The sequence below is a fragment of the Monodelphis domestica genome, chromosome 5, assembly GCF_027887165.1.
Source record: "Monodelphis domestica isolate mMonDom1 chromosome 5, mMonDom1.pri, whole genome shotgun sequence".
NCBI lineage: Eukaryota > Metazoa > Chordata > Mammalia > Didelphimorphia > Didelphidae > Monodelphis > Monodelphis domestica.
In genome coordinates this window covers 77,856,973-77,883,042 of record NC_077231.1, presented here as the reverse complement: position 1 = coordinate 77,883,042, position 26,070 = coordinate 77,856,973, and the positions used below count along the sequence as shown (strand labels likewise).

The 26,070-nt window shown below is 41.8% G+C and overlaps 1 protein-coding gene across 1 annotated transcript in view; it reads right to left on the bottom strand.

Annotated features, from left to right (window-relative positions):
- The window catches only part of PLXNC1 (plexin C1), a 243,579-nt gene that overhangs the window by 200,852 nt on the left and 16,657 nt on the right, over window positions 1-26,070 (bottom strand). Inside the window, exons 2-3 of the mRNA XM_001370068.4 lie at window positions 20,258-20,398; window positions 240-374 (exon numbers count right to left, since the gene is read on the bottom strand). Of these exons, the coding sequence (XP_001370105.2) occupies window positions 240-374; window positions 20,258-20,398 (276 nt within the window). The remainder of the gene's footprint in view (window positions 1-239; window positions 375-20,257; window positions 20,399-26,070) is intronic.

The following is a 26,070-nucleotide window of genomic DNA, read 5'->3' as shown; positions in this document are numbered from 1 at the left end:
AACCCTGCCTCGGAAAATATAGCCCATAATAAAAATGTCTAAATAGGTAATATTTTCTAGTTACTTACTGACAGTAAGATTTTTAAATTTGATTCCCGTGAATTGGTGCGGGCTTTTTCAGAGTCTCCAAGCACTATTTAAACTGTGCAGTTCAAAGGGAATGCTTCGCTGCTGGAAAATGACATCAATTAAACAATTTTATTTAGAAGTCGGGAGCTCTGGTGGGTATTTCTACCTACCTCTTTCCCAGATGCTAGGTAGATGTAGGTATTATTCTCTGGGTCAGGAACAAGTTTGTGGAAAACAGGTGTTTCTTCTTTAATTTCATAGATAACTTCAGGGCAATTTGAAGTCAAATTTTCACCAAGAATAACCTATTTTTTTTTAACAAGAGAAATAAGATTTCTATTAAATTCTTTGAACAGGAAGATGACAAAACCTGTGCTGTAATCCTAAAACGACGTGCCTTTCAATTTCTGGCTAGGTGCTACAGTAATACATTGCTTAGGCAGCTCTTTCATTTCTCCGTCTTCAACAATGGTGATAATAATAAGCAGAAGGGTCTTTCGTGCCGTGGCCCGGGAAGAATGCACGTGCGCGCGTGTGGATCGGCTTTTTAGAGGCTTTTTAGGGGCCGTTTTCCCACGTGAAGGTTCCTTGTACACTGTTCTGTATTCAGGCCAACCCTCAGGGTTCTCTATCAGGAGCTATGGATGACAGCTCATTAACAGCAGGCTGCAGAAGGACAGTCCTATAGGCTGGTCTGGATTTCTTCAACAATTCTATATCCATTGACAAATTTTTCTTAAATCATCAATTTTTTAAAAACACTCACATTTTTCAAATGTAAAAGAATGTGAAATAGATAAAGATGTGCATAAGTGCATATATAAAGATATAGCCTATGGAGGCATATATATAAAATGCATGATTTTTTTCTGATCTAGACTTACAATTTCACTGGTATAGGCAACTGGGGAAAAAACATCTCTCATACCAATGCAGATCAGTCAGTCAACAGGAATTTATTAAGCACTTAATACAGTAGGGTTGAGATGGGCAAACAATGGGTTCAAATCTGGCCTTAGATACTTCCTAACTGTATGACCTTGGGTAAGTCATTTAACTCCAATTACCTAATCTCTGTTACTCTTAGAACTGATACTAAGAAGATAGAGAGCTAAGCCCAGAGTGGGTAGGATCTGGGTTCAAATCTAGCCTCACAAAATTGGAACATTAATGCATTGCTGGTGGAATTGTGAACTGATCCAACCATTCTGGAGAACAATTTGGAACTATGCCGAAAGAGCGCTAAAAGACTGTCTGCCCTTTGATCCAGCCATAGCTCTGTTGGGTTTGTACCCCAAAAAGATAAAAAAGTTTTAACAAAAATATTCATAGCCAAGCTCTTTGTGGTGACGAAAAAAATTGGAAAATTTGGGGGTGGGGGAGCATCCATTGATTGGGGAATAGCTGAATAAATTATGGTATATGTTGGTGATGGAATACTATTGTGCTCAAAGGAATGATAAACTGGAGGAAATTCCATGGGAACTGGAACGACCTCCAGGAAGTGATGCAGAGTGAGAGGGGCAGAACCAGGAGAACATTGTACACAGAAAGTGAAACATTGTGGGATGATCAAAAATAATGGACTTTGCTAATACAAGACAATCCCAAGAGTCTTATGAGAAAGAACGCTATTCACATCAAGAGAAAAATACTGCAGGAGCAGAAACACAGAAGAAAAACAAATTACATCCTGTTTATATGGATTTATGATTTGGGATTTTAACTTTAAAAGATCACTCTATTGCAAAAATAAATAATATGGAAATAGGTATCAAGTGATAACATTTGTATAAGCCAGTGGAAGTGCTTATTGGATCTAGGAGGAGGGAAGATAGAGGGAAGGGAAAGAAAATGAATTACATAAACATGGAAAAATATTTTTAAAATTAAACATTCTTAGAAAACAACACACAAATCTGGCCTCAAACACTTCCTTGCTATGTGACCCTGGGCAAGTCATTAACTCCAATTGATACTAAATCTAGGTGGTTTAGTGGATAGAAAGTAAGCCTGGAGGGGGTAGGATCTGGGGTCAAATTTGACCTCGGCCACTTCCTAGCTGAGTGACCCTGAGCAAGTCATCTAATCCCAAATGCCTAGCCCTTCCCATTCTTCTATCTTAAAGATGTTACTAAGACAGAAATTAAGGTTTGAGAGAGAGACACAGAGACACAGAGACAGAGAGAGAGAGAGAGAGAGAGAGAGGAAGGGAGGGAGGGAGAGAGAGAAAGAGAGAGAGAAAGAGAAAGAAGAGAGAGAGTGAGAGAGAGAGAGAGAGAGAGAGAGACAGAGAGAGACAGACAAAGAGAGAGAGAGAGAGAGAGAGAGAGAGAGAGAGAGAGAGAGAGAGAGAGGGTCAGGCATTGTATTAGGTCTTGATGTTGTCTGGACAAAAATAAAGCTGCTCCTGCCCTCATTAAGCTTACCTTCTACCACAGGAAACAGTCATCAAAGTCATCTAGGTCTGGATATGTTAGTCATCATCAGTCCACACACATTTATTAAGTATTTCCTGCATTCTAGGCACTGTTGAGCAGGGAGCAGAAGTCAACCAATTGTTCAATAGATTACAAGAAAGCAACAGAGTGGACCTTGAACCCAGGTCTTCTTGCTGCCTCTCACACCGATTATACATCAATATATACACATGTGTGTCTATATACACATATACACCTCTGATGTCACTGGCATGGAGAGTTGCTCCACTAACCCAAATCTGTAATGCTTCCCTAACTTAGAGTCTTAGAGAGTTGTCTTGGGACTCTGAGAGGTATGAATGGAGTGACCTGGCCAGGGTCACACAGCCAGGGGGAACTTGAACTCGGGTCTTCCCAATCCCAAGATCGATTCTCTTCCTTCTGCTCTGCCACACTCTGCTGCTCATAGACATCTTCCCCGGCAATATTTGGGTATATCAGGAGAATCGAAGAGCCCAACTCAGCATTTTTAATCTTTTCCATACTAATTCTCCTAAGGGTGCCTTGTAATTAGTCGTGGTGACTGCATCTGCCGTCGGCCTGTTGTCCTTTGGGAAGCTGCTGCTTTCTCAGTGGCTGCTGAACTGTTTGGCTCCCATCAAGATATTCCTTTGGCTGACTTCTGCTCCCCAAAAGGGTCTGCCTCCTACCATCTTTCTTTCCCACAACCAATGACTAGGCTTCCTTGGTTAATATTTGAAAAGAACCCAAATGGATGCATTACTCAAAGCTCTCCATCCTATTACCTGCTTCTGCTTCCAAATCCATTGGCATTTGCTGTTCCATTGTTTCAGTCATGTCTGACTCTTCCTGATCCCATTGTGGGGTTTCTTGGCAAAGATACTGGACTGATTGGTTTGCCATCTTCTTCTCCAGCTCATTTCATAGATGAGGAAACTGAGGCACACTTGCCCAAAGTCATATAGCTATTAAGTGTCTATGGTCATATTTGAACTCAGGAATGCAAGTCTTCCTGACTCCAAACCTGGCACCCTCTGCACTATGGCACCACCAAGCCTCCCAGGACACCATATAAATCTCACTAACTCAGTAGAAATATGGTACATCAGCATGACACAAAATGGGAAAGGGGGCTACCCAGTGTCTCCCAGAAATCTGTATGACCTTGAAAGAGAGTCACAGCACCTTTGGGTGCCAGTTTCCTTACCTGTAACTATATGATAGACCTCTAAGTTGCCTTCAACTTTTTTTAACCCTTACCTTCCATCTTAGATACTGTGTATCAATTGGTTCTGAGGCAGAAGAGTGGTAAGGGATAGGCACTGGGGGTTAGGTGACTTGATCAGGGTCACGCAGCTAGGGAGTGCATAAGGTCATATTTGAACCCAGAACCTCCTATCTCTTGACCTGACTCTCAATCCACTGAGCCACCCAGATGCCTCCATTCCCTTCAATTTCTAAGGGGATCAAGTCACCACATGTAGATCTGCATCACCAGAGTGTCTTGACTCTAGTGAAATCGCACGCCTGACCCCCAAGAGCAAACCAAACAGGACCAATTAGCAGTTTGGTTCTCAAAGGAAGAGGGAAAGCCCCATGTCTCAGGATATATAAAATGAATCGACATCAAGTCCTGGACGCACTCAAGTAAGTGAGCTTCACAGATGAATAGGCAGGCACTGACAGAAGCCTGGACTTGGGGAGAGTCTCCTTTTTTCCATTTCTAATTCATAAGCTTGATTAATCATTTGGGATTCAAATAGCACCATGCAAGAGGAGCTATCATTATGGAAAATAGATGTTTAGGAGAACAGAGTGTCTGCCAGCCCCCAAAAAGGGTTGAGAACAAATTTCGCTCAAGGGCTGCTCAAGCTTGCTGTTACCATGGACAGGGGAAGAAAGGTGGCGGCTGCTTCTGAAATGAGCCTGCCCAGGTAGAACCCACAATCAGGTTTCTGAGTGATTCATGGTATTGGAAGCATTGATTTGAAAGAATCCATCCCATTTTCTTTTTGCTCAGATGAGTTTAAAGAGACTTTGCCATTCTATTGTAGAACTGAATTTTTAGCAAAAATTTTTACAATACTCACTCGGAAAGAACAACATTGGCAGGAAAAGCTGGTGGCACAATAGAGAGCGGACCTCCAAGCCAAGAAGATCTGAGCTGAGTCCATGCTGGATATGTGGCTGTCCCAAACAACTCTCTAAGACTGTGACTTGTGCACAGAAAGGAAATAGAGACCACTGAGTCTGAATGTGGTCTTATTTACCTTGGGAAAGGTTCCTCTGGTTTCCTCATTTCTCTGCGGTCCCTGCAAGCCCTATGAGACCTTGCATCTACATGGTGAGCTCAGGCTAGTGATGACCACAGAAGACACCCGAGGAGTTGCTGGAAGCAGACGACCAAGAATCCTCCTTGGCCTCTGGATTACTGGCAGAAAATCACCCACAGTTTTCATAGAGTGTATGGTAGGGTGTTGCCAACGCCAAGGTCTTGTCACTTAACTTCATGCCCAAGTCACAGAGTGTATGGTAGAGTGTTGCCAACAGCAGGTTCTTGTCATTTTTTTGGACTGAGTTGCACTATCTTCCCTGAAGCTTGTCCTAGTAACTGCAGATACTGTGTTTAACCTGGCACATTTTGGAGCACATTTTTAGGGGTTTTAATCTCATTTCCTTAGTCGAGTTCCATAGGCAGCTCTAGCTTCCCTGAGGGCAGGACAAGAAATGGGCTTCATTTATTGCTTGAGCAATTTAAAGTAGGTATAATCAAGGCAGCTAGATAGCTCAATGGACTGAGAGCCAAGCCCAGAGACGGGAGGTCCTGGGTTCAAATATGACCACAGATACTTCCTAGTTGTGTGACGCCCAGCAAGACACTTAATCCTCATTGCCTAGTCCTTGTTCCTCTTCTTTCTCAGAATTGATACAAAGACAGAAAGTGAGGGCACAAAAATAATACAGCAGCAGATGAATAAATATTTGTTGAATGGGAGATTCTATAATCTCCATTTCCAGAGAGCTTAAATTCTCATTGTTTCCAGAATGAATAAATGAATGAATGAATAGGCAAGCACCTGCTAAGCACCTCCAATGTTCTGGGGATACAGAGACAAAGATGAAACATTCCTTGCTATGAAGGAGCCTATACTTGGGGACAGGGGAAACAAGAAACCCATGCATGCCATAGTTGATCTACATTGTTATTCAGTCATTTCAATCATGGCTGACTCTTCCCAACCCCATTTGGAGTTTTCATGGCAAAGATACTGGAGTGGTTCACTGTTTCCTTCTCCAACTCACTGTACAGGTGAGGAAACTGAGGCAAACAGGGTGAAGTGACTAGCCCAGGGTCATAAAATATCAGATGCTGGAGCTGAACTCAAGAAGTCTTCTGGATTCTAGGTCCAGCACTCTATCTATCTACAACCTTATAGAGACCTCAAATTCTAGAAGAAAAGGCACATGGGTGTTTCCCTGGCAATACTTTTAATTCTTTTCACAATCCACATTGACTACTGTCTTTTTTTCTCCCAAGGAAGACTCACAAGGGTTTGAATTTCCCCCCAAAAGAACTCCCAGCTCTTTTGCTTGCCAGATTCAGAGTGGAAGAAGAAATGAAGATTGAGACAAAAATGTCTTGGAAAATTCCATCCTCCAGGTGGATTAGTCAAAGGTGGGAGTTCGGAAATGAGACTGGTCAGTGCTGTTCTAACAAGGAGAGACTCTCAGACACAGAGAAGTTTGAATTTTGAACCACAGCAAACAGCTTCTGACATATATCCTTCTGTGGGCAGGAGATTGGTTTTGATCCCAAGATACTCCACTTCCTCTCTGACAGAACCTCAAAATCTGCTCTAACTTCAAGCCAGGCTGAACCACCTCCATACACAGAGTGCTGATGTTAGGCTTTTCTCTCTGGGCTAGAGTTCATAGATGCTAGAGGAAGAGCTAGAAAGACCCTTAGAAGCCTCTCTGGTCCATCCCTTTCTTAAGCAAATGAGGAAACTGTGTGACAGAAGGGTAAAGTAATCTTAGAAGAATCATGTCATCCTTATGGGCCTCAGTTTCCTCATCTGTAAAATGAGGTTGAATCTAATGGATTTTAAAATCCCTTTTGGTTCTAGATCAGGGGCTCTTAACCTGTGGTCCATAGACCTCAGCAGAGGTCCATGAATAGATTTCAGGGGGTCCATTAACTTGAGTGGGGAAAAAAATTACATCTTTATTTTCAATAACTGCTAACTGAAAACTCAGCATTTTCTTCAATCATTATAAACAGTTAAACAATCATTATTCTGAAAAGACTCCATCAGGGAGCAGTTAGGTGGTTCAGTGACTAGAGAGCCAAGCCCAGACCTGGTTTGTATCTGAACTTGGGTGACCCTGGACAAGTCACTTAACCCCCATTGCCTAGCCCTTACCACTCTTCTGCCTTAGAACCAATATATAATATTAATTCTGAGATGGAACGTAAGACTGAAAAAATAAGACTTCAACAGATTGCCAAATGAATCCATGACACAAAAAGAGGTTAAGAATCCCTTCTCTGGAACCGTGATCTCCTTCAAATCTACACATAAAGGAAATGGGGTTCAGATTGGCTAATTCATTTGCCCAAGAGAGAATATATTTTATATATGGAGAAGGAGATGGAGGGAGAGGGGGAGAGAGATACAGTCAGACAGACAGAGACAGAGAGAGACTTCAAAAGAATGTTGGACTTTGACTCAGGATAACATTGGTTCAAGTCCTACCCTTACTAGCTTACTTGCTTTTTGGTGCTGGGCAAGTCACTAAACATCTCTGGGACTCAGTTTCCTCATCTGTGAAATGAGTGAGCTGATTGGACATAGCCACTAAGGTTCACTATGACATATAGTGTCACTATGAGTCTATGGTCTTACGAACCCCAAAGTATTAAGGAATAGAACTTGAACCTAAATTCAAAAATTCTTGAAAACTTAGCTCATGGAAGATCTGGGTTTTCTTTTTAAATATTCCCATTCTAGGAACAGCTAGGTGGCTCAGTAGATTGAGAACCATGCCTGGAGTTGGAAGGACCAAGGTTTAAATTTGGCCTCAGACACTTCCCAGCTGTGTGACCCTGGGCAAGTCACTTAGCCCCAGTTGCCTAGTCTGTAGCATTCTTCTGCCTTAGAACCCATACTCAGTATTGATTCTAAGACAGAAGGCAAGGTTGTTTTTTTTTTTAAACCCTTACCTTCCGTCTTGGAATCCATACTGAGTATGGATTCCAAGGCAGAAGAATGGTAAGGGCTAGGCAACTGGGGATAAATGACTTGGCTGGGAGATGTGGAGTCAGCTCAATTTGGGGGTCCCTGAATGATCTCAAGAGAGAGTGAAATGAAGTTATGAGGAAGGAAAGTGAGCTTTACAACATTAAAGCATAAACACTTTCCTGCCAAGCCCACCTCCAAATTTGGATCCTATCAATGGGTGAATATTCCTGCCATCTCTCACTCACCCTTTAGCCCTCCTCCCCAACCCTGGCACCCCTAGACATCAGGTTCCACTCTTGGCTCTGGAACCATCATTCTAGGGATCTGAAGACTAGACACTTGAGGTGAGGGCAAGAATCACTTCTGTGTTTGAGAAATATGATTTTTCCAATTTCTCCCATCTTGCCTTCAATGTTACGAAAACCGATCAAAGACAGATTTCAGCGGATAAGCAGAATTTGAGGCAGATCTTGGCAGATCTTTTGAGTGCTAAATGGTATTCTGTCTTGATGCAGGGGGAAAACAAGTCTCCCTGAAATCATGTTTAGATCTGCCCTAAGGACTGGATAAATCAAGGCAATAAATGGGTAAGGGAAGCTTGAAAGGCTTATATAAATAACTATACCTAAACTGATCGCATAATAACAGTTTGTATTTGTAGACCGCCAAACTCATACACTCAGGTACAGCTAAGGGAGCATTAGCTCCAAAGTCAGAGGGCTTGGGTTCAAATCCTACCCCGCATAGGCTTACTCCCTAAGTGATCTTCAGCAAGTCTTTTATCTTCCCTGTCTCTCTCCAATTTATAAACTAAATAAAAATTGAAGCGAGGTCCCGATTAGTGCAAATAATGAATCCCCAATCAATCCCTTTATGTAGTCCTATGTATATGAATTTGTGCTATTTGAAGTTACATGTATTTTGTCACTTAACCCTGTTTAACTCAGTTTCTGCATCTGTACAATGAGCTGGAGAAGGAAATGGCAAACCACTCCAGTATCTCTGCCCAGAAAACCCCAAATGTAGATCCAACTGAACAATGGAAAATATGGTAAATGGTTCTAATCCCACAGAATAGGCAGTAAGAATTCAATCATGCATGTAACCACTTGGGGGGAATTCATATTTGTGTGATACTCAGGACCTAGCTATCGTTGGCTCTTTAGGTCCCTTCTTGTTCTTGATTTATTCTTTTTCTTTAAGATCTTTCTTTCGGTCTTAGTAACAAGTCCAAGACAGAAGAGCAGCGAAAGCTAGGCAACTGGGCTTAAGTGGGCTGCTCAGGGTCACACAGCTTGGAAGTGTCTAAGGTCAGATTTGAACCTTGTTCCTCTCAACTCCAGGCCTGGCTTTCTCCACTGGGCTCCCTAGCTGCCCCCAACGTGTAATGGTTTAATGGGAAATCCTAGGATTTGAGGTATATTCCAATCAAAGGTTGATTGATTATAGAGTTCACTAATAAGACTTCTCCAAACTCACCTGACTTTTTAATCTGCTAATGCTTAAGGTTAATGCACCTGGACCCAGGAGCAAATTTCCAAACATAAGCATCAATTACCAGCTCCTACTATTCAGAAAAAGCTCTGGATCTGCGCTTCTCTCTGCCCTGGAAATGGAGGCACTTTTCAGAATGAGCAGGATCAGCTCCAAGGTCTCTCTGCCCCGCTGGTTCCAGAAGAAGAATCCGGTGGGTTTCCTCCTGAAACTCAGTTCACAGCCTGACTCGTGGCCCATGCAAAGGGAATTCCTAAGAGCTGAATACAGTCTGGCCACTCTTTTCTGCTGATCTCAGTGGAGACACTGACAATTGAAAAATTATAGTGTACATTCATGTACAAAAAGGAAGTCAAAGAGGAAATAACAGAAAAGAGGCAGGCCAGGCATGCAGCAAGGGAGAGGGAAGTGGAGGAGGGGGAGAACCTGAGAAAGTGGCCCAGAGAGCTGGGTTCTTCTCTGAGATCTGATGAACACCAAGTGTGGGACCTGGGAAGGGGATGGGAAGCAGGCTTTGGAAACCCTTCCTTTCCATTGGGTCCAAGGCAGAATGAAGATCCGGCCAAAGAAGGAAGGTTACGTGGCTTGCCTAGGGTCACAGCTAAGAAGTATCTGACACCAGATTTGGCTTGGCTTTCAATCCAATGAGCCACCTAGCTGCCTTCAGAGAATGATTAGTTTCAAGAAGATAACAGATCTTTACCCAGTATCCCCTGTGACAAACCTCCTAAACTTCAGGTTGAGAACCTTCATTTTAGAGCATTGAATAAACTCTTTAAGGGAAGCTAGATGGCTCAGTGGACAGAGCCCAGACCCAGGGTCAGGAAGACCTGAGTTCAACTGCAGCCTCAGATACTTACTCTGGGCATGTCACTTAACTTTTGTCTGCCTCAGTTTCCTCAATTATAAAATGGGGATAACAGCACCTAGTTCCTAGGGTTGTTATGAAGATCTAAAGAGATAATCATTGTAAAGCTCTTGGTATAGTACCCAGTACATAGTAATGACTTTATAAATATTAACTATTATGATGATAACTTCTGTTTGCCTCAGTTTCCTCACCTATAAAATGGGGATAATAATAGTACCTACCTCCCAAGGTTGTTGTGGGAGACAGTGAGATGACAATCATATAGTCCTTAGTACAGTGCCTGGCACGTAGTAAGCACTTTATAAATGTTAACTATTATTATAATGAAAACTTGTTTGCCTCAGTTTCCTCACTTGTAATATAGGGAAAATAATAATACCTACCTCCCAAGGCTGTTGTGGGAGTCATTGAGATAATAATTATAAAACCTTTAGCACAGTGCCTGGCACATAGTAAGCACTTTATAAACATTATTATTATGATGACAACTTGTTTGCCTCAGTTTCCTCACTTGTAATATAAGAATAATAATAATACCTACCTCCCAAGGTTGTTGTGGGAGACAGTGAGATGACATTCATAGAGCCCTTAGCACAGTGCCTGGCACATAGTTATAAACGTTAGTTATTCTTATCGATGATGGCTTTACATCTGGCTTTATATTGCCAGTACATAGGACAGGACAGTGCCATGAACATCGTAAGCACATCGTCGCTTTGGCTAATTGATGGAACCACGTGCCCTAGTCTAGATGGCAGCTAAGGCTTCTCCCAGCTCTCTAAGTGTAGTAGCTGGCACACAGAGTGTGACCCAGTAACAAAGGCAGGAACCAGGCAGAGAGAAAACCATTCCCTCTGAGAAGGGGGGCGGCTTTCGAAGGAATGTTGTTGGAGACAGTTGCCTTTCCCACCCACTTCCAAGTTAAGAAGTCATCAGCTATGTCAGCGAAAGCTACAAATCTAATGCTTTAAGTGGCACCAAATTACATCAAAGCTCCATCTTCTTTTTAGAGTTTGTATTAAAAGGGAAGTCAGAGTTTAGGGTGGAGAGACCAGAAATGTAGTGAAAACGCTCTCCAATAACTGATCTAAAGGAGAAGAGGTGGTCATATGGTGGACAGCAGCCAGCTCTCTTAGGGAATCATTTAGGGAACAATTATCCATTTTGTGAATAATCCAAAGTTTTCTTCTCCCCCCACCCCCATATTGTGAAGCTCTTTTTTTACTTCTAGTGAAAAAAGGGAGTTAGACCGGAGGGGAAGGAGAACAGGAAGGAAAGCTCCTCTGGCCCTTTTAAGGGCACAAGCTGGGGAGATTTTTCATTTCCTTCTCCAGCTCATTTTACAGATAAGGAAATTGAGGCAAACAGGGGTAAGTGACCCACTTAGGATTACACAGTTAGTAAGTGTCTGAGGCTGAATTTGAACTCATAAAGATGAGTCTTCCTGATTCCAAGCCCAGGGCTCACTGAGTCATCTTGCTGCGGAAAAAACAATTTCTTATGAACCCGATTCCCCCAAACCTCAGGAAGTCATTTCTCCATGCTCAGGTTTCCTAAAGTTCCCCAGGCTATTAGGTAAAACCCTTTTCTACTGGGCATAATCTTCCTACAAATGATGACTCCTTAAGTAACCTAGAGAGGGAAGGGCACTTGGGGGGGGGGGGGGGAGAGAAGGTGGTTCTTGGTTTGGGATCCTAGGCTTGTCTTATTAGCTGTGCTTCTAGATTCAGGGGTTCTAAACCTGGGTCCAGGTGCTTTGCTGTTCAGGTTTTGTTTTTCCCCATTTTTTTTAAACCCTTACCTTCTGCCTTAGAACCATGGTTCTAAGGCAGAAGACCTGTAATGGCTAGACAATGGGAGTTAAGTGACTTGCCCAGGGTCACACAGCTAGGAAGTGTCTGAGGCAAGATTAGAACCCAGAACCTCCTGCCTCTAAGCCTGGCATTCTATTCACCAAGCCACCTGGGTAACATTCAATTTTTTAAAATTCTGAGTTTGGAATTCTCTCTCTCCCTCTGATTTGTCTCCCACCTTTGGAGAAGGCAGGCAATATGATGTCAATTATACATGTGAAGTCATGCAAAGCATATTTCCATGTAATCCTATGTATTCTAAAAACATTAGGAGGCTTCAGCAGACTGCCAAAGAGACCCATGACCAACTCAAGGCAGGCAGGCAGGCAATTGCTTAAAGCACCTGCTCTGGACTAAACGCTAGGGAGACAAGGACAAGCAAACACCAAAGCCGAGTCCTGCCCACAAGGATCTTACATTTGGACAGGGAAAGACCAGGCAGGAACTGGAGGTCTGGGGATGGAGGTAAAGAGTAGCAACACCCAAAACAGATGAAGAAGACTTCCTGCCAAGAGAGATTTCTAGCACAGCCATGGCAGGTGGCCAGAAGAGGTAGGCATCGCTAGCACCAAGAAACCAGGGAGAGCATGTTCTCAAGGGGAAACTGCCTCCAGGCAGACCACTGGAAAGCTGGTGTTTGCCTCAAATGCTCGTGGCTAGAATTCTCCAGTCTCTGCCCCACTAGCCACACCTTCATCAATCTCCTAACTCAGTTCCACCCCCTCCATTTAGCTTTCCACTCTGGACCACTTCTGATTTATGCTTCATCATCTTTGCCCAGCTGTAAGATTAGAACTCGGGCAGCTGTATTCCACTTGCTAAGAGAGTAGGGCTCAAGGAGACTGGCAGGGTCTGTGTGTATCCACCGTCCAGTTCTCCCCAGGTGTACACAAGTAATAAACATGCCTCGGCTATGCCAGGAAAAGACAGAGTACCAGATTAAACCCCTAATAGGAGATTCTCAATGATAGGACCCAAATGTGGCCTCTAGTGTTGTTAATATTCAGCTGTGTCTGACTCTCTGTGACTCCATTTGGAATTTTCTTGGCAATATCGGAGTAGTTTTCCATTTCTTTCTCTGGCTCATTTTACAGATCAGAAAACTGAGGTAGAGAGGGTTAAAGTGACTTGTCTAGAATCACAGAGCTAATAAGTGTCTGAGGGTGGATTTGAACTCAGGTCTTCCTGACTCTAGTGCTCTATCCACTGAGCCACCTAGTGGTCTCTGTGAGAACCCTGGGAGCCACCAGTACAGGGAGAGAAGGGGTTTCAAGAGACCTCTCCAGCCTGCCTCTTTCTGGCATTCTCCGTACCATCACAGGGCTGTGCCTAAGTCCCATCTCTCGCACCCCCAGGAAAACAGCTATCTCTATAATAATGCTTTACCCTATTTCTAGTGGAGCATTTGTTAACTTCAAATTCAATCTTTAACAAGTTGATATGGTTTGGCTGGAGGAAACTGTCAAAATGTTCTTCATTGGATTGCGACTCGGGAGCCCAGCAGCCTTTATTTCCCAGGGTATTTAGACAGCTAGGTAGCTGAGCAGAGCCAGTGCTGAACCCCCAATGAGGAAGATTCCTCATGCCTGCCTTACTAGCCACACACACGACCCTGAGCAGGGAACGCCGTCCCCTAGCCTCCATTTCCTCCCTAGAAAACGGGGAGCTTAACTATCTGCCTCTCGGGTTTGTTGTGAGGACAAATAAGGCAATATTTGTAAAGTGCTTTGAAAGCCTTAAAGTTCAATATAAATGCTAGTTGTTGCTATAAGTATTACCTAGCCCAAATTTCTCATTTTAGGTCAAACAACTGACAACAGGCAGAGAGAGGATTTGAACTCAAGGCAGCTAGGTCCCAGGGGTGGATAAAGTACTTGACCTGGTGGGAGGAAGACTCATCTTCCTGCACTTATATATATATGTATATATGTCTGAGGTCACATATATATATATGTGACCTCATATATACCTGGATATATATATATATATCCAGGTTCGAATGTGACCTCAGACATTTACTAGGTGGGTGACCCTGAGCAAGTCACTTAACCCTGTTTGCCTCAGTTTCCTCATCTATAAAATGAGCTAAAGAAGAAAATGGCAAACCACTCCAGTATCTTTGCCAAGCAAATCCCAAATGGGGTCACGAAAAGAATTGAAGAACTTGGAACTCCAGTTCAGCACTCTTTCCTCCTATACCTATACTTCAAGGATCCCCAATTTTATCAGTTTGGGGGATTCCTCCACCAGTGCTGATTGCAACTCTTCTACAGCTCTGGAAACACTACTGAGAGCTGCTGCAGCCAAAAGAAAAAGCCCATCAATCAACGTCCGATCTGGTCATGAGCCTCTCTGAACGCAGCCAGGCTGGTTTCTTTCAGGACAGACACGAGCTGTCCCCTGGCCTGGATTCAAAGGCTTTCTAATTGGGTAGAATTCCCAAGAACGTCATGTGGTGTGTTGGATAGCCTGAAGGTAGGTAGGGTCCAGTTTACATCTTGAGGCATCAGAGATGAACGTGGGTAATGGCAACAGGCTACAGATTTCAAATTTTGAAATGAGAATTCAGAATTTGAAATGAAATGAAATGAACATGTTGTCAAAAGACCAGATCACAAGAGCTCAGTTTTCAAAGGTAATTGTCAAACAGGCCCAGAGATAGCTTAAAGAGATTACCTTTGGCCAGTTCGGGGCTCAAATTGGACTACAAATTGCTGTCACCACCTTGGCATGGAGAGGTTGGGAGGGAATGAAGTTATGATGCTACTGATGAGAATATTAGTTATCAGGGGCAGCTGGGTGGCTCAGTGGACTGAAAGTCAAATCTAGAGATGGGAAGTCATCGGTTCAAATCTGACCTCAGATAAGTCCCAGCTGTGTGACCCTGGACAAGTCACTTAACCTCCATCACCTAGCCCTTACCACTCTTCTGCTTTGGAACCAATACATGGTCTTGATTCTAAAATGGAAGGTAAGGGTTTAAAAATAAAGAATACTAATTATCACTGAAATTTACATCATATTTCTTCTACAAGTGACAAACATGAACCCATTGAGCCTCACAAGAACACTGATATTATTGTTCCTATTTGATAAATGTAGAAACAAATTCATAGAGTTAAGTCACTTTCCACAATCTCATGGCTATTATGTACTAATATCAGGATTTGAATTCAGGTCTGTATTATTGTTATTATCTAAATCCTAACTTTCTGTCTTAAAATCAATACCAAGTATTGGTTCCAAGGCAGAAGAGCAGTAAAGGTTAAGTGACTTGCCCAGGGTCAGACAACTAGGAAGTATTTGAGGTCACATTCGAAAGCTGGACCTCTAGTTTCCAAGCCTGGTTCTCTAACTACTGATCTGCCTAGCTGCTTCTCAGGTCTTTATTATTTACAGAAATGATAAATATACATCAAACCCTTCTTTGATGCCTCATCCAGATATGGCAGCACCCCTGGGTTTTTGAAGGCTGTATCATCAGAGTACCAGCCTTGGGAGGTAGGAGAAAGTCACATAGAGCTTTTGGTGCTAAACTGAGCAGCCTACTTCCACAATATCAATAAATGCTTATGTGAAGATAGGATTAACTCTCCCCTTGTCTATTTTTAGCTAATGAAATCAAGAACTTAAAGTATCCCTACTTACCATTAAGTATGAGAGTTCACTGGAGGTACTAGAGTAAGTGACTCCAAAGGCCACTGCCCCCACCCCCTTGGGCAGTGCTAGGTAAATTGAAAGACTGTCATTGGTTTCTGTGAAGGAGGAGGAGTGACAGGAAGTGATGTGGAAAAAAGGAGTATAAAAAGAGACCAATCTGGTCTAGCATTCTTTCCCTTCCTGGCATTTGGAAAGATTGGCTTGCTGAGTGAATGGAACTCTGGCTGAAGACATCCTTGGGACTTCTGGCTGAGGATTACTGGGAAATCCATGTGGGAACAAGGAATGTGGGGAAGCCCCTGCTGGGCTGAGCCTCACTTCATCAGAGAAGGGCTTGTATGTAGGCTTGTTAAAATCTGTCTCTTTAGCTACATTTTTCCACTTTCACTCTTTCCATCTCTTTGTAAATAAAGCTGCTAAAAGTCATTTTGACTTAAGCTAAATTGTTTTAAATTTGGTGACCACAATATTACTTTATGACTATCATATTTAGCATAAAACCTAAATTTAAATTCTCACACTTGTTCCTAAAGATGAATCTCCTTATTAGTGGATGTCTTCTTTCAGAACCTTTCCAGGCTATAAGAGACTACCTGAGTCTGGAAGACTGACCAGATGCCAATATGAGTTTGGTCATAGTCACTCTTGGAGGCTAATATGGAAGTATTAAAATTGGCATTGGGGGAAGGAGTAGCCACAGCCACACCATTATAGATTAGAGCAGGCAGGGGTCCCCAAACTATGGCCTCCAGGCCCCCTTTGGCCCCCTGAGGCCATGTATCTGGCCCCCACTACACTTCCGGAAGGGGCACCTCTTTCACTGGTGGTCAGTAAGAGGTATTGTATGTGGTGGTGCCACAAAGCCCAGCATTGCTCATGTACAGTACTACTTCCGGTGACATAATCCTTTGTTTGGCGCCTTAGAATGAGGTGCTGCACAATGGAAGGTGTCAGCATGGTGAGCGGAAATCTTGGGGAGGGGATTCCGCACTGTGTATACTGCTGCCCAGTTAGGGTTAGGTTTTTATAGTCCAGCCCTCCAATTGTCTGAGGGACAGTGAACTGGCCCCCTGTGTAAAAAGTTTAGAGATCCCTGGAATAGAGGGTAATGGGTTTGAGCAAGAAAGGATCTTGGGACGGTGGAAAATATAATAGCTATGGAGTCTGAGACTCTTGATTTGAATTCTACCTCTGCCTCATATTAGCTGTGTGAAATCACGCAGAACACTCGACCTCTCTGGGTGTTAGTCCTTATCTACAAAATGAAGAAACTGGATTAGATGGCTTATACGGTTGCTAAATTTGTGATCTCCTGGTCTTGTCCAACCCCTTCATTTTTACAGAAAGAGGAAAGGGAGGCTCAGAGGGGACAGGTAACTTGCCCAAAGTCATCCAGCTACTAAGTTGCAAAGACAGGATTTGCATCCAAAGTTTTTTGACTCCTAATCCATTGCCTTTCCACTGGACCTGTACATAAGGCACAAATTTCACCCCCCATTAATGAGTCTTGCTCAAAACAAACAAACTCCAAAAGACAAATGGACAAATATTTGTTGTGAACTTCATAGGACGGTCTCAGGCACTGAGGGAGATAAAAAAGACTAGAGTACCCCTTCCATCACGATTATGACCACGTAGTCCAGAGACAACCAGTACTTAGAAAGTGCCTCCTAGGCTAAAATGAGTCAATGCGTATTCGCATGTTTATATGTGTGTTTGCAAGCCTAAAGACAGAACACATAAGTACTAGTTGTGTGCCAGAAACTGTCCTACGTGCTGAGCACACAAACAAAAAAGAGGAAAGAGCCCCTGCCCCTCAAGCCATTTACATTCTATAGAAGTAGCACTTCCATAGAGTCTAAAACTTGATATTCAAAACACTGAGTTAAATTCACTTAAAAAACTGTGACCCTGGTGGGGATATGATTGCGGTTATAAACCCAAAATGATCACCCTGGTGCAAATATCAATAATATGGAAATAGGTCTTGACCAATGACACATGTAAAACCCAGGGGAATTGTGTGTCGGCTATGGGGGGAGGGGAGGAAAAGAATATGATTTTTGTAATCCTGGAAAAATACTCTAAATTAATCAATCAAATAACAATTAAAAAAATGAAACTGTGACCCTGGGCTAGTCACTAAACCCCATTTGTCTAGCCTTTGCCTTTCTATCTTAGAGGCATTACCAGAACACAAGGTAAGGGTTTAAAAAAAATCAATTCAACAAACATGGATTAAGTCTCAGAGTTATTTATTATTGATTTGATATTTTTTCTCATTTATTTATTTCATGTTATTTAGGTGTTAGGAATATGGAATCTATAACTCTCGTCTGCTCCTTAGGGCCTTTCTTGACCTCCTTAATGGGCTGTGTCTCAGCTCCCATAATACTTACTGCCTCTTCTGCCCATCAGGCATTTGCTATGATGTTGGGAATTCTAAGAGGAGATACAGTAGTCTCTGCCCTTAACCAGCTTACAATCAACCATCGGGAAAGAAGCGAGAAGGGAGGGCAGCCCTTTAAGGAGAGTCCCAACCAAAAGTTACAACTTTAGAGTAAAACCAATAGACTGAAGACACTGAGAGACTTCAGGAGCACTGGGCTAGAAGGCACAAAGCTGATGTGTGTGTGTGTGTGTGTGTGTGTGTGTGTGTGCGTGCATGCGCGCGCGCGCATGCGTGTGTGTATGATGCATATTTGTATAAACAGACTGCATATATATATATACATATATATTATATAATATATAATACTCCCCCCCATATATATGCATTCCAGGAGCCATCAAAGACTGTGCTGTCTGACATAGTCACTTGTGGAAACTGGGGACTGCAAAGCAGCCCCCAGGAAAGATGAGACATCCATTCAACCCCCCTGAGTAACTTTCCTTATTAACATCCCCTTATTGGAATTTCTATGATTATTATTCTTACTTAGCCCCAGGAAAAATGGATTAGAGCAACATGCTTGCAGCATTAATGATGTCCCACCCTATCCTCCCTGAATATCACCAGGAGATCCTACTTACAAAATTAAACCTAAGGATTCTTATGTACTAACTTAGATAGGACCCTCTTTTTTAGGCATGAAACTTGTGGCAAATCTGTGCTCAGAATTCCCCAACCTAAAACTGGGCCTACTCTCTGACCCTGCACTTAGCAACAGTGTTTTTGTTGACTATCTCCTTAGACCTCCTTAATGGGCTTTCTGTGTCTGTAATGTATATTTTATAATAATATATAATGTGTGCTGCTTCATATGTGAATATATAAGCATAGGTATATATGTATAGACAGATTATTTTTCTACATATGCAATACAACATATACTAGTCATATATAACAGATTATATGTATAGGTATGAAATAATTATATATAAAATCTATAATAGATAACTTCATGTGTGTTTATATAATAAACACATAGATTATTTATATATATTTATAAAACTATACAATACCTCCAAAATATGTATCATAGATTACTCTATAAATGTGTATGTATATATAAATAAATCTATAATATTTATATAACATAAATAATGTGTTACTTTGTATGCTATATGTAAATAGACATATATAGAAACAGATTTTATATATGCAATACAATATAATAGCAATATAACAGATTACTTTATATATGTAGATACAAAATAATCATATACAATCTATAATATATTATTTTATATGTGTGTATACATATATATGGGGGCAGGGGAGGGAGGGAAAGGGGGGGAAGAGAGAGAGAGAGACAGAGAGAGAGACAGAGACAGAGTGAGAGAGAGAGAGACAGAGAGAGAGATTTGGGGGAATCTCATGGTGGAGCCTGCCTCCACCTCTACAGATGGGTTGCTCTTCTATTACTTCTACACTTAGAGAGTTGCCTTGGGCACTCACTAAGAGATCGAGTGACTTTGCTCAGGGTCCTACAATTGCAACTGCGAAAGCTAGGATTAAAACCGAGGTCTTCCTGATGCTGAGCAGACCCCTCTGTCTCCACATCATGTTTTGACCCTTTATATTTCCTTTCTGTACATTAAGAATAAGGCAAATCCTTCAGAGTTGAAATGATGCAGGGTTCTGAAGACTCTGAGATCCATAAGACCTTTTTGGTGTGTTTTAGGAAAAGGGACTGAGCAATCCACCTTCCATGGGGGGAGAGTGGGCGGAAAAGAGGGATCACCTGATTCTTCTTCTCTTAAAGCCCTATAATCTATCATCCCTATGAGGGAAAGATAATTCAGGTACATTATACATCTCCATTATCCAGGAGATGAAAGAGAAAGGTTAAAAGACTTACAAAATTGTGAGTCAGTGACAGAGTTAGGACTAGTCCCCCATTTACCTCACACAGGGATTGTGTGAGTAATGAAGTGAAAATATCTTAGAACTCCTCAGGGGAAAAGGCCCTGCCTCATTGCATACTTATTGGAGTTGGCATTTGGAGACTTCTTTCCCACTATTCTCTCAAACCTCTGGGAAACAATCAGCTTATTTCTGGAGAAGCAATGATAATAATTCAAACCCCCCCCCGCACCCCCCCCCCAAAAGCCCCAATAACAACCACAACAAAACACACAGAACAGTTAAATTCAGGGACAAAGGAATCATAGAGTACCAACCTTGAGTAACTGTCCATCTCCAGTTCCCAAGAAGAGAACTGTCCTGTTCAGCACTACGGTACCATAAACAGATGTCAAATCTGAATGAATTAAAGTTGAAGACTCAATCGGTTGGACCGAATTTGGTTCTGTGTCTTTCCCCTACACACAGAGACATATACAAAACAAAAACAAAAACAAAAACAAAGAGTAAATCTCTAAATGTTATGTTGACCAAACTTTCAAGATGCTATTCTTCATGTTCCAGGAGAGCTTTCATTTCTCAGCAGCCTGCCCATTTTCCAGGACGAAATATGAAGATGGTCATTTGAGCCCACTCTTCACCTACAAAATCACCACACAGGCAAATCCTAAAGCAAACCGTTTGTTTACTACTATATTAGCATATATTGATTGCCAACAGTGGGAGAAGGGCCCATCCATTTAACGATTCCAGTTCTGGTAGACGAAGCCAAGTTCTACTTGACTGCCAGCAGAGAGAGGGAGAGTACACGGTGTTGAAAAGGGAGGGAAGGAACTGAGTCCTTTGCCGTTGCCAGCAGCTCTGAACCTCTTCTTCCACTTCCCAATATTTGAGCTGTGTTGGCACTGGCAAAAGTTAGACACTTCTTGACACAGTGAAGAACCATTCCACAAGGCATGACCCAATTTTCTACAGTGTGATAGTAAAGGAAAGGAAAGAGTCAGGGCAGCTAAGTAGCACAGTGGATAGAGCAAGGTCTGGTATTAGGAGGACCTGGGTTCAATCTAGCCTCAGATACTTTCTAGTTGTGTGATGCTGGGCAAGTCACTTACCTCCTATTGCCTAACCCTTAACTCTCTTCTGCCTTAGAACAAATATGGAAGGTAAGGTGTTTTTTTTAAAAGGATTATTAAAAAATGATAAAATAAAAGGATAGGAGTGAATATTAAATGGAGTTAAGTAAGATTTAGTGGAATATATTTAGAGTAACGGGAACGTTATGTGGACGTCAAGACAAGGAATAGATTTTGCGGGCAAACAGTTTATATGATCCTAGAAATATTATTAATACTAAAACTAATATTCATGTTAAGGTTGTCATTTCAGTGGTCCCAGTTTGTGTTTCTACCTGTATAGGGAGCACCCTGGCAAGGGCCACTATCACTACTGATGCACATAGGTGGCTATTCTGTAGTTTGTAGTATTAGAAAATCTGAAACTCTGAAAGGTTGTGACCTACCCAGGGTCACACTGTTATTGTGTATCAGAGGTGGGACTCCAATCCAAATTATCTTGACACAGAGGTCGCATAATAATAATAACAACAATAACATTAAAAAGTAATAGCAAGATAGCAACTAGTCAAAGGATCATTTCTATATAAACTCCATCAAAGTAAGGTGAGGAGATAATCATAATAATGATAATGATATTCACATTTATATAGCTAAGTCCCAATTAGTGTGAATAATGAATCCTGAAGTGATGGCATTATTCTAATTTGCTTTGCATATTTCCATTGGGCAGAAACCAACCACCACATTTTACACAATTATAACTTTGAATAGTGTGAATTTGAATTCATGTGTCCACTTCTGGGAGTCATTGTTCCCACTAATTGAGAACCTATACTAAGTGCTCTACCCAGATAAATTTTTTTGATACTCTCAACAATCCTTTGAGGGAGGTGCTATTATTGTTCCCTTATTACAGAGAGGAGATAGCAGGGTCAGGATTTGAACCCAGAGCTCCAGAGGCTAATGGTAATGGCAGCAAGGTTGAATTTGTAGATAGTAAACTTCAGGAGAATACAGAAAGCATTATTACAAGCTGGTGGCATTTGGATATATTCAAGAAGAACATGCTGAATATAATATTCAAATGAATTTGCTTGTCACTCTTTGAAGTTAGAAGAGATGTATGGTTTTTAAAAAGTCCAATATCTCTCACCAAAGTAATTAAGTAATTCCTGCTTTTGAATATGGGAAACTGAATTTATAGCACACCTTTCTGGGAGATCTGGGAGCAGAAAGATTTGATAAAGACAGCAGATCATCCCTGCAGTTGGAACCCTCAATTTATCTCCCAAAATTCAATGTCTAGCTGCACTATGGTTCCCAAGACTGATAGGTCAGTCAATGAACTTTAGATCCTTTGACAGCAACTGGTAAATTCTGAAGGGTGGGCTGAGGTTAGGGGGCTAAACCTTACTCACTGTACTTTGTCGTTATCAACACTGTTTATGTCTTTCAATTTATGTCTTATTAAATATTCATTATTTTTAAACCCACTAAGTTTCATTAACATCTAAACTAAATGGATTCATGAAACAAATTGATTTTTTGAAGCCTTTAAAGTGTTGCCTATAATTCTTTGTTGAAGTTAGAGGAGAGAGAGAGAGAGAGAGAGAGAGAGAGAGAGAGAGAGAGAGAGAGAGAGAGAGAGAGAGAGAGAGAGATGGGGAATGGAGGAAAGAGAGGATGACAGAAGTAGAGAAGAGAAAGGAAAGGGGAAAGAGAGAAGGGAAAATGAGAGAGGCAGAGAAAGGAGGAATGAAAGAGAGGGAGAAGGAGAAAGAAAAGGCAGAAAGGAATAGAAGCCATAAAAAAGGAAAAAGGAGAACATGAAGGAAAGAAGGGATAGAGGGGGTAGAGAGAAAGGTGGTAAGGAAAAGGCAGAGAGAAAAGAGTAATTAAAGAGAGGAAGGAGAGAGACAGAAAAGGAGAAAAGAGAAAAAAGGGGGTGAGAGATAAGCAGAGATGAAAGGAAAGAGGAGGGGGTGAGAGGGAAAGGGAAAGAGAGAAGAGGGATGATGAGATAGTAGAGGTTGGATAGGGAGGGGAAGAGAGGGAAAGGGGGAGATAAGATAGGAAAAGAGAAAAGAAGATAAGAGAATAAGATAAGAGGAGATGAGATGGGGAGTGAGTAAAAGGGGCAATAAAATGGAAAGAGATAAAGGGGGAAAGAGAAAAAGAGTGGGGAAGTGAAGAAACCACTGAGCCTTCTAGTGTGGCATGATTACTTTTTTTTTTAAGTAAAAAAAATCATAATCTCCAAAATTGGCTCATTTGCATAAAATATGCTATAGTGAACTCAGTTTAAGAATACTTTCAGAAAACACATTAGAGACTTTTTTTCCCCTTTTAAAAGATACTTTCTGTGCAATTGGAGAAGATGAAGCGTAGTCCTATTATAACTGAAATGTTTTAAAAAATCTCTGTAGGACTGAGGTAAGGAACAAGAGATTCCTGTTGAGATAAGGCAGCCTCATGACTCTGAATGGTAAAAGAAGTCTTATGACCTTTGCAATTTAAAAAAATCACTTTAAAATAGACCAGGATTGGTCTATTTATGATCTTAAAATCATTATGAACTCATGATCCTAAGACCATGGGTTTTTTTTTTTATTAAATATGCGAACACCCCAGAGAGTGAAACATGTAGAATTAGGCATGGTCTCTGCCACCAGAATGGAAAATTTCTAATACCTCCTCTGTCTTCTTAAGGGCCTTTATATTCTTCTACCCAGAGGCATGAGGGGGAAAATGCTAAAGGATGCAGAATGATCAATAGAGGTCTAAGAAATATGTCATTATAGGAAGACTTTATTGCCTTGTGATACGATGCATGTGAAAAATCTCTCCTAATAAGAGAAAACCCAGAGGCTAAAGGGGAAAGGAGTGGAATCAAAATCACCCTCTCACCCATCCTGATGTCTTTTCACTTTTGTGTATTTCTTAATAATTGTAGGGTCTAAAATAGACCTGGGATCAATTGCCCTGGTAAGTACTGCATCCATTAAATCCAAGTTCATCATTAGGTGGGTAAGAACAGAATCAGCTCAGAGGATCAGTCTTAGAACTAGAAGGGACCTTAGAGGTCATTGAATCCAATCCTCTTATTTGACAGATGAGGAAACTGAGGCTTCTAGACATTAAATATCAGAGGCAAGATGTGAGCCCAAGTATTCCTGATAGTGCAATGGATAGAGCACCAGATCTAAAGTCAGGAAGACTTGACTTCTTGCCTTCAAATCTGACTGCAGACCCATACTAGCTGAGTGACCAAGACACTTAACCCCATTTGCCTCAGTTTCCTTGTCTATAAATGACCTGGAAATGGTAAACCATTCCAGGATCTTTACCAAGAAAACTCCAAATGGGGTCACAGAACCTGAAAAATGACTTTAAAACAAAAAAATTCCCCAAGCCCAAGAGGCTCTCCACTATACCAAGCTACCTAGAATAGTCTACACCAGGAGTAACAACTTCAAATAGAAACCGAGGCTGCTAAAACAATAGCCAAGGATCCCCCTGAGCCACATAATGACTTCAAAAACCACACATTTATATATTTCATTTTATTATAATCAGATATGAACCACATCTGATTGGGACCTCCCTAATCCTTCCTTTTGACATATCTACTCTATATCAAAGCCGTGACTTCCAAATTAAAGGTCAAGAGTCAGGAAGGAGTAGTTCAAGTCCCTCTGGACACTATGATGGACAAGGAAAAAAATGCCACCGCCTCCAGCGCTGCCCCCAACTAGAAACGGGAGCTCCAAGGTTAGTGTGGGAATATCTTCTACCTTTGACCACCCCTTCCTTCGGTCCTTCATCTCCAGAGAGTTTCCAAAGGTACCACAAGGAACTCTCTGGGAGATCTTTTCTCTCCTGATGAAGCCAATGTTCCTAAGGCCATTGTGTGAACGACAGTTGCAATCCCACTTGTAGTAGCCATTGGTATGGAGTGTCAGATGACACACAATTCTCCCACGTTATGCCTCTCCCTCTACCACTTGCCATTTTCACTGTGAAAGTGACTTTTCAGTTAAAGTCTCTTCAAGCCAGAACCTATAAAACATAGATTCAGGCCTCTCCGGTCATGTTGACACTGCCCTGGCAATTCCAACAGGCCCTCTTACTGTTTGGAAAAGAAAATGCTTGGAGAGAAGAGGCCTGACTGAAGAACAGACTTGATGAGAATTTAGATCATGGGCCTTGGAGGTCTGGGAAATCATCTCTTCTCAAGCCCTCCTCCTATGAGTGTGAAGGAAGGGGGGAGGGAGAACTGGTCCTTGAAAGCCCTTTGGGGAGGCTGCTTCACAGGCCAGTCCCAATGAGACAAATGGGACTACTCCAACATCACGCAGCTGACCCTTGTCAATCGACTGAGTCAGGATTCAAACACGATTTTTTTAAAACCTTTACTTTGTGTCTTTGAATCAGCTCTAAGACAAAAGTATGGCAAGGGCTAGGCAATCAGGATCGTCCAGACAAATAGAAGTATCTGAGGCCAGTGCTCTATCCACTATCCTACTGCAAATTTTCTGATTCAATGAGGTAGTCAGCTTTGGAGTCAGAGGAGCTTAGTTCAAATTCCAGCTCTGTCACTTTTTGCCCTGTATGGCTATAGACAAGTCACTCAAACTCCGTGAGCCTCAGTTTCTTCATTTGTAAAATGACAACGGTTGGACAAGATGACATTTAAGGTTCCTTCCAAATTTAGATCTAAGATACTTTCATCATTCCAGTAAACCCTATTGCCTCCCTTGGGAAAAAAATGACTTCCTTGATAATACGACAGAATAGCTAGGTAAAGCCTTCCCAAAATTAAGATCCCCTTTCTGTACCACCTTTCTGGGAGTTGAAAGGTGTTAAAAGACCAGGAATCAGAAGGCACACTTCCTCCTCCCTCCACAAAGTCTAATTTCATCTAGGAGTCTATTCATATTTCAGTCATTCGATAAGCATTTATTGAGTGCCTACTAAGTGCTAGTGATACAAAGATCATTGTAAAAGACAGGCTTTGCTCCCTGGGACTTTACAATCTAATGAAGGAGACAATT